General features: G+C 37.8%; 2 protein-coding genes across 2 annotated transcripts in view; one reads left to right on the top strand and one right to left on the bottom strand.

Moving 5' to 3' along the window:
- Nucleotides 1-14785, bottom strand: part of LOC109389432 (keratin-associated protein 13-1-like) — a 134140-nt gene that overhangs the window by 86424 nt on the left and 32931 nt on the right. The window lies entirely within an intron of this gene.
- On the top strand, nucleotides 600-1154 carry LOC109389436 (keratin-associated protein 26-1). The gene has a single exon (XM_019654944.1). The coding sequence runs from the start codon at nucleotides 600-602 to the stop codon at nucleotides 1152-1154; it is 555 nt and encodes a 184-aa protein (XP_019510489.1).

The raw sequence follows: 14785 nt of genomic DNA, 5'->3' as shown, positions 1-14785 counted from the left end.
GTCCCTTTCTACCAGAATTCTAAAATAAAGCAAAAACATATGGACACATTAAGATTTTCCATATTATACTACTTTTAAACTTTCTGCCCTAAACCACATTAGTTATAGGATTTTTTTTCTCATTCTTTTACACATATTTCCTTTTAAGTTCCTCACTAGAATTTCTTTTCAAAGAGAAATAATTTGCCAGTATTTCAAAGAAGTTGCTACAACTTTAAAAACATTTTCAAGAGAATACTTCTGTGAATGTTTATGCAAGGGGGCTTATAACTGGAATAAGTGAACGACCTCCCAAAGTGGCTATTTTGGTTGGATAATTTGAGAGGGTGAGATCCTATTAAAATTCAGTCTTACTGTGTTATTTACCTAATCAATGGAAGGCATTGCAAGTAACACCCCATTTTATAGGAGGTGGGAGCATCACTTCCGGGGCATAATGAAGAGTTCTGATGCAGCCTCATACGACAAGGAGGAAGAGAGTCTGTATACAGAATCATCACCTTCTAGAGATATATAAGGGATCAAGCCAATGAGGAGCACAAAGAACCTTGGTCCACACTTCTCTCCAGTCAACCACAGCCTGCCCACGAAACCTCACTATGACTTGCTCCAACTCCTGCTCCGGAAACTACAGCTTGGGACCCCTCAGAAATCCCTGTCATACTCCTCTCACCCCTTCCCATGCTCTCTGCTCTACAAATGTGAGCCATGGAGATGTCCTCTGCTTGCCCAGCAGATGTCAAGATGGTACCTGGCTCATGGACAATTGTCAAGGGAACTGCAGTGAACCAACCAGCTACCAGTCACGAAGCTGTGAGCCCAGCAACTGTGAAAATTCCTGCTGCCCTTCCACTGCTTACTATGGGCCCAGACCCTGCCAAGGAACCAGTTTTCTTCCTGCTGCTTCTTACATCTCCAGCTCCTGCCTCCCAATATCCTGCAGACCTCTGAGCTACATGTCCAACAGCTGTGGGTCCCTGAGTCTCCTTACTTATGGATGCCGCCCCTTGGGTTGGGTGCCCTGTGGTCCTCAGCCACTTGGTTTTGTGTCCAGCAGCCTCAGACCTCTGCGTCCTTTCTTTGGCGGATGCCAGCCTCTGACCCATGTGTACAGCCCTTGTCGTCCATCTTGCTTTGCACCTGGAGGCCAGTAGCTTCCTAGTAGTGACCACCCTTTCTTATTTTTAGTGTGTCTGATCTAAGGCAAGCTGCCCCTTTCACATTTCTCGCTCTTTGTTATTGTTTTTTTATTCATCTCTCCTTGGCATGAAATTATTTGGTTTACAATGCTATTCTTTGTCACTGGTGTGGGAAGAACTTATTTTGTTTATGTTGCAATAAATGAGATTAAGTCAGAATTAAAAATCTGATTCTTCAGTTTGTCTTTTATTATTTCATTTTAACACAGAAATGACCAACCTCAACTGCTTGCAAGGTAAGTGAATAATAGGACAGGGGAAGCCGGATTATATGTTCTTTCTTGACAGTAGGGGAATAGCTTTGATAGTTGTTCCCCAGACCGCTTTCTAGATCTGTGACCCTATGTACTTGAGAGGTCCAAAAGCCCTTGGTTGAAATCATTTTGAAAAGGCCAGATTAGGAATTGCTCTCCTTATCTTTCTTCCAGTGAACATCTACTGGAATGTCCTTTCTAATTGTAAACGGAACCATATTTTACTCCTGCTTAAACCTTTGGTGGCTTCCTATGATCTACTTCCATAAAATAAAAATACAAATCCCTTTACAATGACACCTGGTTTCCTTCCTTGTTTTTCTCCCTCCCGTCTCTCTGAATTCATCCCTTTCTCTATATGGCAAATGCTCAGCTTTTGCAATCCTGACTTACACACAGGTCACAAACATGCTGCTTTTTATAAGCACCCACCTTTTGCCTATCTCATCATCGAGACAGGGTGAACTTCTGATCTATCTATTCTGATAAATCACAATCACTTTTAAAAACACAGTCCAGGGCTGGCCGAGTGGCGCGTTGGTTAAGAACTGGCTTGGGACGCCAGAGGGCCCCGGTTTGGATCCCACATATGAGGGCCAGTGACACTGCCCTCCACAGCTAAGATGCTGAACAACAGCTCGACCTGGAGCTGGGCTGCCGTGGGTCACTGGCGATGGCTTAGGCTGCAGCCCCTGCTGCAGTGAGATGCCATGGGCTACCGTGTGTAGCCAGCAGCCAGCGTGAGTGGCCAGCAGCCACTGTGAGCAGCCGTCCAGAAGCCGGCAACTGATCTGCCTCGCCCAGGAAGAGCACAATGATGGTACCAGCTTGGGCCAGTGAAGCAACATCCTCCACAACTAGACTGAAGAACAAAACAACAGTAACTTGTCTGTTCCCCTTCCCCAATTCCCCAATAAAATCTCAAAAAACAAAAAAACAAAAACACAGTCCAACTTATTTTATTAAACTGTTGATTTATTTAGCAAGAAATTTATTACCTACCTACTATGTTCTAAACCACCCTGAGCCAGGCACAGGAGATGCAGAAGTGAACAAGGCAAACTTGAACAAGTTCAGTATTTACCAGAAGTCATGCGCTTTCTATAGACTTCCAACACCAAAGCTAAATGACAGCCCCTCTTATCATCATGTTCATGCTGCTGTTTTAAAATCCGTTCTAGCTCACTCTTATGCCTTAGCTGCCTAGCTCTCCTGCATATTTTGTTTGAGTTTGCTACATCTATACCCTTAATTGTTTGAAGCCTTTCCCAGGCCCTCTCTTTTTTCCTTACCCTAATGAATAAATCATGTTGACTTAGCCTGCCTTTTATCTCAGACTTATTTCTATTAGTGATGTTACGTGACTATTTGTCTTAAAAATAATTTTAAATGAGATTTTAGTTGAAATGTAACATACATACGTATTTATGCAGAAATCATACTTTTCATCACTATTTTACAGTGTGCTCTTTCTACTTATAAAAACAGTTGGCTATAAAAAGGCATGCTTATGCCATGCCATCAGCAACCTCATCCATCTAGTGTTGACTTGATTGCATCATTAACTCTTGTGCTTGATTGAACCTCGTGTTATTTGTACAGTGACATGTTTACAGTCTTGTAGCCAAGGAAAAATAGGATGTCCCATCCAGTGTAGGTGTGTGTAGTAGGCTATACCATCTAGGTTTGTCTAAGTGCACTCTGTGATGTTAGCACAATGACGAAATCGCCTAACGTCGCATTTCTCAGAAAGTACTCCTGTCAAGTGATGCATGTTTTTCTGAGATTCTTCCACGCTGTGATGTATACCAGTAGTCCATTTATTTTCTTTGATGTATAATATTTAAGGCATTAAAACAGCAAAATGTATTTATCCCTTCTACTGTGGATGATTAATATGGGTTATTTCCAGTTTGGAGACCTATACGAAACAATGTGTAGAATACTCTTTTCTTCTTCTACATATCTTTTGATATACATATAAAGATATTTCTACTGGGTAACAGATTTAGGAGTGGAATTGACAAGCTACATGGGATGCTCCTGGTCAGCTTTATCCTACATGACAAAGTTGTGCCCTACCGTTATGCCAATATCGATTTCTGCGACCAGGGGGAATTGCAGCTGCTCTCCATCCTTATCATTATCTGCAATTGTCAGTCTTTTTAAGTTTAGCCACTCTAGTAAGTATGTAGTTAGAACAAATGTAGGCTTTTAAAAAAAATTTCCGTGATGACTTATAAGATCGAGAACATCTTTTAATTGCTTTTGGGCCATTTGAATATCTTTTGTTTGTTTTTGTCTTGTTTTGTTTGCAACCATTCATGTTCTTTGTTCATGTTTTTAATTGGTGTATCTGCTTTTAGGATGGAAAGAGTTATTTACATAGTCTATATATTAGTTCTTTGTTGGGAGTATATATTTTTAATATCTTCTTCTGCCTGTTTTTTTACTTTCTTAATGGTGCCTTTAGATTAATAGACATTCCTTATATTAAACTAGTCCAACTGATCAATCCTTTATTTATGTTTAGTACTTTTTAAGAAACCTTTGTTTGCCTCAAATTAATTAATATATTATATGGTGAATTTAGAAACTTTGTTTGTTTTACTTTCAACATTTAAATATGCCATCAATGTAAAATTGATGTGTGTGTGTGTGTGTGTGTGTGTGTGTGTGTGTTGTGTAGTAGGGACCAAAATTCCATTTGAACCACCATCTCCTAAAAAGATCCTCCTTGGGCCGGCCAAGTGGCGCAATGGTTAAGAACTCGCTTGGGATGCCAGAGGGCCCCGGTTCGGATCCCACATATGAGGGCCAGTGACACTGCCCTCTGCAGCTAAGATGCTGAACAACATCTCAACCTGGAGCTGGGCTGCCGTGGGTCGCCGGCGACGGCGTGGGCTGCAGCCCCTGTGGCAGTGGGTTGCCATGGGCTACCGTCTGTAGCCAGCAGCCAGCGTGAGCGGCCAGCAGCCGCAATGAGCGGCCGTCCAGAAGCCGGCGACTGATCTGCCTCGCCCGGGAAGAGCGCAATGATGGTGCCAACTTGGGCCAGTGAAGCAACGTCCTCCACAACTAGACTGAAGAACAAAACGACAGCAACTTGTCTGTTCCCCTTCCCCAAATTCCCCAGCACTGTTCCCATCCCCGCAATTCCCCAATAAAAAAAATAAAAAAAAAAAAGATCCTCCTTTTCCTACTGCACGTCAGTTCAGTGCCTTTGTTTTTTTCATACATCAAATATCTATCTATATACGGGTGTATTTATATCCAGATATTTTATTCTGTTCTATTCATTGCTTGTCTGTTTGTACATCAATACCATGCTCAATTTTTCAGTATTTTATTTGCATTTCTGAATACTCCTCTAGACTTTGAGCTCTGTCAAGGCTGTCTGTGTATCAATATATGATTAGGCTCTATATAAATGTTTCTTGATTTGAATTTAAGTAAGTGATGTTTTGGTCAGAGGGTTGTGGAAGCTGGGGAAAGAGGTATTTAGATTTAGGATAGGACTGATGAGAAATTCACTATGTTGGTGTTTTTCCCCCTTTGAAATTTTATTCTGTGCTTTCTTAAGGTTGGCTGGAAACAAGTGTTCACTCTCATCTCTCTATATTTCATAATTCCAAGAGCTAGAATTTAAGAGAAATTCTGTATCTACTATCCCATGACTGGATAGGACCTGCTAATATTTATACATTAACCCACATGTGATAATTATGTGTTGCCAGTTATTGGTCATATTTCTTATGTAATTGACTTAATTACTTTAATATCCAGAATGGTAGCTATAATTGTTCTTAATTTAGACAAGATCATGTAAATTCTAAATTACTGATTTGGTATTTATTTCCAAGTTTTCCCAAAGCCCATGCATGCTTTTCTAGTAAACTATACTATGATTAAATGCAAAAAAAATTGTTTATTTGAAATAATTAATTCCATGTTACTATATTAGCTGATATTTATTGCCTTCTAGCTTCAGAGGCATATTTTCCATGGCTAAAATGAGTGAAGGATAGGGATTTAAGCTATTTTTTCTCAAAAATAAATATTCTTTACTATTGGGTTGTCAGGAAAGTCATGACGCATGTTTTATGAAAAACATAGAAAAATACGTCATGACTTTCCCAACGACCCAATAATATCCAAGCACCAATGTGTCAATTACGATTAACCTTTTGGCATAGTCATCTTCAAACCGGATTTCACAAGAACTAACTCCCTTTTATCAAATCACGAACTCAAATAATAAATTGCCCTTCCTAAATGAACTCTAATCAAGAAAGCATGCTAAGTCTCCATCATAACCCATTATGAAGCATTGTCCCTGAAGTTCAAAATCAGATAGAATCATTTTATTTCTTATCTTGCTTGAAATAGATTGAGGAAATTTTAACTTTGTCTAGGTACTTATGGTTAATGATTTCAGGGCAAATTAAAATGACAAAAATGAAACAATAACAATATTATGCTATCTCTCCACTTTCCTATTCTTTTTCATTCCACATGCAAGTACAAACCACCTCTGGTTCTCAATATAAATTGACCATTGTCAGATCTAACAAAACAATGGAAAAGAAAGAACACACAAGGAAATGTTATATGTTATATGTGGCCCACACGTAACACGTTGCTTGTTCCTATTTGTGCTAACAGCAGTTGTATTCATGAGCTTTTATTCTCCACTGAAATAGAAAAGCACTTTCCATTTTCTTTATGAAATTCTTATTGGTAGATAAATGTCTGGTATTGTCAAATCAGCATGAGCTACATCTCTGAAGGTGATGATGGTCTGCAGGATATATTTGTAATATGAATCTATGAATTGATTACAGAACTTTCTTGACTGCAGGGTGAAGATGCTGCTGTATTTTAAAGCATACTTAACATTTCGTTTCTTGTATAGAAACCTATTCTCCATTACTCTATTTATATTTAGGATGAAACAGTACAGTAACACACAACCATTCTATTTCTTTTTTAATAGTGTGGGTAGAGGGTGGAAGAGAAGAAGAAAGAGAAAGACAAGGAAAAGGAGAGCTTGAAAAGGGAAAAAAAAAAGAAAAGAAAACTGCCCATGGTAGAATCTAAAACTATGTTGGTGAAACTACAACTTAATATCTTTGTTTAAAATTGTACCTCCAAATGCACTCATTTAACATCTGTTGTTCAACAAATATTTTTGTTGCTGTGCTCTATTCTCGGTGCTGACCACGATTTGCATGGTCACCCTCACTATCAAATCTATATCTCTAAACTGGCAGTTCAGTTCCCACTCAACTGCTTTAGCATCTGGAAGCAAAACTCTAATAAAGTTCTAATTTAATGTGTCACTCTACAACCTATCCATCACATGTCAAAGTAATCTGATATGTGTGTGGGGTTGGGGGACATTTTCTGGAAAAGATAAAATTTACAGAAAGTTTCATGAAAGCTTTCACTGGCAATGACTCTTTTCAATGGAAAAGAGTTTCTCTCTTAAGATCTTCTGGAATGCAATGTGTTTGGTTCTATTTTACACAGGCCGAGCTAATCAGAGACTGAGAATTGGTGGATGCCTAAGGGATTTTCTTGGCCAGTGGATCCTTAACCAGACTTTGCAGAGGCATCTTCAAAATGATTCGGGTTCCTGGGTCCAACTACAATTCTCTGAATATGAGCCTCTAAATGATAGGTCCAGGAACCTGTTTATAATTTTTTCCTACAAACTCACCATAATTTTAAAAGCAAAGTTTGGTTTGGCAATAAAGAATCAATCGAAACTACTCTTTCTAGATGCTCATTTTCTTCTGGGTCATTAGAAGGGGATCTCATTTTATGAAATATGTTTAACAAATGATGTTAAAATTGACAATCAAGACCCCCAAACGTGAAAGTTAAACATCAATAAAAATATAAAAGTTGGTAACCTCACCAGTCATCTAAAAATGCATATTAGATCAATAATAGATGCCATTTTCCATATCCAATTGGCAAAATGAAATAATAGTAACAATATCCAATGGTATTGACAACTTGGTGCATCAGATACTCATGCACTGTGTATAGATGTGTAGATTTGGAAACGTGTATCAAAGCTTTCAAAATATATTACGCTTGAGTAGATTAGAATGATTAGTAGATCGAGTAGATTATGAAATAATAAACTGAATAGGAATGAAGCAGAAATATTTCAATGGAAAAGAGCAGCCTCCAAACAAATCCTACTGGATTCGGTGGCTGTCATGTGGATTTGTGGAAACGCTTGCAAAAAATATCACACCTTTAAAAACCACTTACCTCAGGTAGGGAGTATTTGAATAAATTTGAATTTTTAATGTCAGCAATTTTTTTAATGGGGAAATTTACATGTGGATATAATCTGGGTATAATTTTAGAATAAATTCAGTATTTTCATCTTGAAGAGTTTAGTTGATAATATCCCACCACATTGTGCATATTTTTCTCATTTTGCTGATAAAGATAATTGCGAAAATTTCAAGGATGAGAAGTCATATTTTCTTTGTGAGCCCCTAGCCTATTTTTTGGTATTTTATACCCACCACTTAGGCATAGAAACCCTTATTATGTTCCCCCTGCGTTCTTGCACCGTATCCTGGAAAAGGAATTCCATTTCCGCTAGTTAGAACCCTGGCATGGTGCTGGAATTAATAACAAGAATGAGGGTAAATACTGGGGCAGGAGTGTTTGGAAAAGACAAGGAAACCTTTCTGAGAAGATTGAAGTGTGCTTCCATTGGCATCTGAACAACTACTAATGGAAAGCGGCCTGGTAAAAGAACCTTAGCAAGACAGAAGTCAGTGTCTATGACACTTCCAGGAATCTGTGAGGACATATGGAAATTTTACACAGAAAGAGACAATCACATTTGAGAGAGTCAAATTTGAGAAGGTCTCTACAACTCTTCTGAAACTGACTCAATGTCGTGTCTTTCAGCAGCTGCTGCTCTGGAAATGACGGCTTCCACTCTTTGGGGAGTCATTGCTATGTTCCCTATCTGTTGTTCTCTGCTCTGGAAGAGTGATTGCTGGAGGTGCCCTCTGCTTAATCAGTAGTTGCCTGATTCCATGGTTCCTGGACCACTGCCAAGAGCACTGTGGTGAGCCCATCAACTGTCCTTGAGAGTTCTGAGGAATATTGGTCAGGAATTTTGTACAATGTCTTCAGTTTTGATTTGCCTGATATATATGTGTGTGTGTGTGTGTGTGTATGTGTGTGTGTGTATACATATATATATACACACACACACACACACATATATATATATATATATATATATATACATATACATGTACATATATATAATTTTTTCTTAGCATTAGACTGGGTTTATAGATTTTAAGGAGAAATAGCACATAGGTAAATTTCCATATCAAGAATACATACAGTCAACGTGACTTCTCACTACTGATGTTGACCATGATTACTTGGCTGAAGTGTTTATCAGGATTTTCCACTGTAAAGTACTTGTTTTCCCCCCATCCATACAGTGCTCTTTGAAAGGAAGTCACTGTGTGGACTCCATACTGAAGTGAAAGGAATACTCAATTTATTTAGGGAGAAGCATCTATCTACATATATTACTTGGAATCCTTTCTCATAGGAGATCTGTCTATTCTCCCTTTCTTATTATTTATACAATGATTTCTTTATCTCAGCATGGGTACATGACTACAAATTTTACACTTTGGGATAGAAACTAATATTATGTTATTGATTTTGTTACTCAAATTGTTTCAATTTTGTCATGAGGAGCTCTTTCCATTGGCACCTGTGACTCTTTGTCATACCTTCATAATTGTTTAATTTACTTTTGTTTGGTTTACTTTTGAGTACTCCTTCCTTTATGGCATGAGAAGTCCTCTAGTTTCAACTTACATATTCCCTGAGAGGCACAGATATAAGTATTCCACCTGATTCATTGGGCATTTGGTCTTAGGAAGGTGCTGCTTAGTTAAGGCTCGTTAAGGTGTTCTTAATTGTAAACTTACACGTACATCACCATTGCTTATTTTGATGCTTGATGATGTCTGGATAGGAATATTTATGAAAAAGAAGAGAAAAATCTCAAAAACATAGATGATCACACAGTGTATATGTAGACTTGTACTATATAGCAATACCGTTCTGGATTGTATTAATTTAAGGGAATTAAAATATTTGTTATTTGAAAAGTTATATTTCTGTCAGATGCTGCCTTCAAGAAATGCTTGGTAGAATATTGCTACTTGTTTTACTGGAAAAAAAAGGAAGACATTGCTTGAGAATAAAATATATGTGCTTCATGGAAAAAAGTTTAAAAAATGGATCTTGTTTGGCTGAAAGTGAAACCTGACCTTTCTTTTTCATGAAAGGTATCATGAGAAATTGTTCTTTATGCTCAACATGACCGTATGTGAGAAAAGGATTAAAATAAAACAGGAATGGTGATTGCTGGGCATAAATAAGATATAGGAAGGAGAACTATCACTATAACAGGCTACAAAGAATGAGATATATATTTAAATATATTTTAAAAGACGGTATTGATTTCCTTTATTCATTAGACATTTATCTCTATGAAAATCGCAGTTCACATGAGATGATTTGAACTTCTACTTCTAGCCAAGATGGGGTGACAGGATTCATTCTTCCATCTAAAATCATCATAATACTATATAACACAATTTGAAACATGTATTTTTAAGACTTGGACAGTAGGTAAAGAAGGACTTTGATCCCTGAAAGACAGAGGAGAGAGTTAGACAGGGAGTTCCAGAGATGTGCAGAAGGTCCACTAAAGCTGTTACAGAATCTTACTAATCAGTGCATGCATGGGATAAAAATGCACAAAACTTGGGGAAGGGCCACCCAAAAGAACTGGAGAAGTATGCAGAGCTCACGGAGGGCTGGGGTTGTTCCTGTTCACACCAGACAGAATAGAAGACTGGTAGAAAACTCATGAGAGTTTTCCTTTGGTGTGGGGATCAAAGTAGCCCTTGATTAAATGATCCTTCAGTCCCACTTATGGTGCTTAAAAGCAAGACCCCAAAGGACCAAACTGTTTTCATGTAACTTAACTGTGGCTCAGAACAAAGCTCATGAATATTTGTAGAAATACAAAAAATACACAACACAGAGAGATTTAAATAATAGTATCTGGCATCCAATACAAATTACCAGGCATTCAAAGAAGCAGGGAAATAAGGCCAATGATAAGGGAGAAAAATAAATCAATTAAAGCAAACCCATAAATGACAAAGATGACATAATTATTAGACAAGGGCATTAGCAGAGCTGGTAGACCTGTGTTCCATATGTGTGAGAAGCTGGAGGGAAGATTGTCCTTGTTAAATAGAGACATGGAAGATATAAATGAAGCCCAAATGAAACTGAGATGGAAACTGTAAAGGAGATGGAAAATAATGAATGACATTAACAGAAGATTAGATTCTGTAGAAGAAACCATTAATAAATTTCGAGACATAGCAATAGAAACTGTCCAGAATAAAACTCAGAGGAAAATCAACACACTGAATAAAATGAACAAACAAGGTGATTTATTGAGGTCTCTCCTAGCTTCACAAATTCACAATATAAAATATAGATGGAGCTACAGTAGGAGAGAGAGTCTTGTCCTTTCTTACATTTGGCTATAATTGGTCCTAATCTTTGCCATTCCCAGGGCGTATAGAAACCCTGTACCATCTGCTATGTCTGCTAATTCCCTGGGGATTATGGTCCTGTCTTCTTACTGTCCCTGCTGTCACTGGTTCATGCACTATCCACCCAGAAGCTACAGACAGCCCTTCATGAGTTTCCAAAACAAATGAGTTAATAGTATTACCATGAAGATTGATCAGATGGTGGGTCATTGAATAGTATATCCATCATATCCCTTTCCCATGCCAGCTTCCTGCTCCTGTTCCCCCATTTCCCTCTAACTTGGATTCATTCTGAGAACTCCAAAGACATCTCATTCTCTAATGAAGTGAAATTCAACCCTCTCCAAACCTTACTCCCAAACTGAGACTTCTAAACCAATCAATGTGCTCAAAAGAACAAATTGTCCTCCTTGTAAGTAAACCCATCTTAGAAGGCAGTTGAATAGGTTACCAATAGTGGTGTTTCTTTTATGTTATATTTTTGTGGCCTCAGGGAAGAAATAAAATTTTTATTATTTTTCTACTTGTGGCATTTTATCCACACAGAAACTTGTAAATATGGTATATTGGAAGTAAGTCTGCATTATTTACTTCACTAAATATGGACCTGTATACTAACTGAATAACAAACAGGAAAAACTATAACTCCTTAATTACAATGAAGCCCATTTAATTATGCTGTGGGTTTTTGATGGTGGAGATCTAACCATGGAGAATAATAATCCAGAATATCTTCCATCCAATAACACAACAGCACAATTCAATTGTTGGCTATCGATAAATTTTAAGGACAAATCCACCCTGTGGCATTAATCATGGAGACACTTGAACTTCTGCATGTATCTGGGAATTTAATTGGTCTGAAGGTCACATATGGTTAGAATATATTACTTTCTAGAATTAGCAAAGATGTGTTGCCTGTGGTACCCATTTGCTAGATTAAATGTTTACTTGGTTTATCTTTAAAAATAAATCTCTAAACATGAATGTAAGGTCTGTCGAGTATGTTGTTAGTTACAACAGACGATCCTTTAATCAATAAAATGAATTATGATCTGACCTGCTCCATTTTTAGTTTATCCAAAGACCAAAGAAAAATGCATTTATAATGCTTCCAATATTATAGGAATTCTTTATAAATGTGACTTTTGAATATACATACACGGGAGTAGATGTGTACTCAGTGCCAGCATGGAAGTTTCCTGATGTTGCAAATAAGGGAAAGACTCATCCAATTGCTAAATTCACATAAATGAGCCATGAGAGATTTTTACACCTTTCAGCAGAAAAGTTTAGCTACTGTTAACTGAGGAATGTCTCTCCTCTCTAGGAGAAGATTTGCCGTTTTTCACGAGCTGTAGTTTAAAAAGACAGAGTGTGTCAGCTGTCTGAAAAAGTGGTTCAGGGCCTGCCGAGTGGTGCGTTGGTTAAGAATTGGCTTGGGACACCAGCTCTGAGCAGCAGGACCCCGGTTTGGATCCCACATTAGGACCAGTGGCACTGCGCCCTCTACAGCTAAGATGGTGAACAACAGCTCGACCTGGAGTTGGGCTGCCGTGAATTGCCAGCGATGGCATAGGCTGCAGTGGGGCCGGCTGGCAGAGGGCATGAGCTTTCTTAAGCTGCTGTGAGCGGCCGTCCAATGGCTGGTGAGCAACTGCCTCTCCCAGGAATGGCACAATGATAATACCAACATGAGCCAGTGAAGCAACATCCTCCACAACTAGACTGAAGAACAAAAGGACAGCAACTTGCCTGTTCCCCTTCCCTGATTCCCCAACACTTTTCCCCTCCCCCAATTTCCCAATAAAAATCTTTAAAAATAAATAAATAAATAAATAAATAAATAAATAAATAAATAAATAAATAAATAAAGTGGCTCAGTCAAATGAATTCACCATGACTGTGACGGCTATGCCTCATCTGTGTCAGAGTCCAAACCTCCTTCTTCAGGTTGTGCAGGGTGGCCAATGGTCAGGGCCTTTCATGCACATTTTAAAAATTAAATCCTGAAAGATACTAATAAGATGGAATTTAGTGTGCCCTATCTGCATATATGGAAAGTGAAGCCCAGAAAAGTTATATGTGAGAGCACTATAACTAGATGGTGCCAAACTCATGAGTTCTGGCTACAAATGTCAGCTCTTGTTGCTTCACCATTCAGATGATCTCAATTCTGAGAGCTGGGGGCAAGAACACTCTTCTATGCAAGATCTATTATTTTCCCAACTAAGTATGTACCACCAAAAGCATGTTTGCAGAGACACAATGATATAAGTCATCTCTCTAAATGAAACTCCTCAAGGAACTCATAAAAGTAAATTTATCCAAATAATGCAGTCAAGATTGAGTTATATAGTTCAGTAAACTTACTAAATGGAAACATTGTTTATTTATTTTTTTTCTTTTTGGTATTTTAGTCTAAGAATTTCACTTCCTTTCCATATATAAACACCTTCTGGTTCTAAGTAATCAATAGACAAACAAAGCCTTGGGAAACAAATCAATTATAAATTAAGTTGTCTTTTCTAATTCAATAATCAGAAAAATATAAGTTATTTAAAGAACGTTTATGTTTGGGAGATACTCATGGGAAATAGTAACATTAGAAACAAGTAGTAAACATAAACACTGTATATATGTGCAGTAATATGCTGAAATTCACTTAGATAAGCATCCAGGGAGATATGGCCTCATTTTTATATAGCATCTATGAAAATACATGTGTTAACACCTTCAGTTTTGTGTTAATAAAAGATAGAACAGTGCATATAGTATATTTGGGTGTGGATATTAGCAAAGATTGTCAAAGCTTTTCAGGTCACCTTTCTTCACTGAGAAAGGCTCATTTAAATATGATATCCAGGCCAAGTTTCCCAGGAGATAAATTAGGTTATGAATTTAGGTTGTGTCTCCAAAGAATGCAGAATAAGTTTCAATTCCCAAATGAAGAATTTTCAACATTTATCACTTGTAGAAATACATTATTAATATTAAGTATTTACATATACGTATTTTGGTTTTATGAAATAAAATGACCATAAATAAAATTTTTCCAATTGTGTGAATTCATTTGTGGGTTTTTAACTTCAATTTCACGGAATTGTCAAGATTGATAAACAAACATGATTTCTAAGAAGCACTTGACCCTATGCTGTGAGAGCCATTGAGAAAGGGAGACAAAATTGACCTTGGAATGACAGTTATCTAAAGGATGTGATATAGATAATTACATATTTTATAAGTTGGTGGGAGAACTGCTTGATAGACAACTAAATAATATCCTAATGAGATGCCACAGAAATGGTTCTGAAATATGAGCAGGAGGATGGGGTATAGAGGGAACAAATACCCAGCAGCTAAGATATATAAACAGTAGGTACAGCAAGTAACAATCTCACTTCAGCTACTTGCTCTTTGCAATTTAATTGAGGTCAGACCTTCTAAATCCACCATGTCTTACAAAGCAATTGCTGCTCTAGAAGCTACAGCTCTCACTTCCTTGGTAATTTTTGCCATGTTCCTGTCACGTTACCTAGCGCTCTCTGCTCCATGAAGGTGAGCTGTGGACATGCCCCTTGCTCTCCTAGTAGCTGCCTGGGCAGCAACTCACTACATGACAAGTATCATTAGCCCCATAGTGAATCCACATGCTACCAGCCAACTAGTTGTGAGAGCA

The sequence above is a fragment of the Hipposideros armiger genome, unplaced genomic scaffold, assembly GCF_001890085.2.
Source record: "Hipposideros armiger isolate ML-2016 unplaced genomic scaffold, ASM189008v1 scaffold_233, whole genome shotgun sequence".
Taxonomy (NCBI): domain Eukaryota; kingdom Metazoa; phylum Chordata; class Mammalia; order Chiroptera; family Hipposideridae; genus Hipposideros; species Hipposideros armiger.
The sequence above is the reverse complement of the archived record's forward strand: the minus strand, read 5'-3'. Positions and strand labels throughout refer to the sequence as shown.

Bases quoted from the DNA above. Each gene is read 5' to 3' on its own strand.
- LOC109389436 (XM_019654944.1), top strand. From the start codon at position 600: ATGACTTGCTCCAACTCCTGCTCCGGAAACTACAGCTTGGGACCCCTC.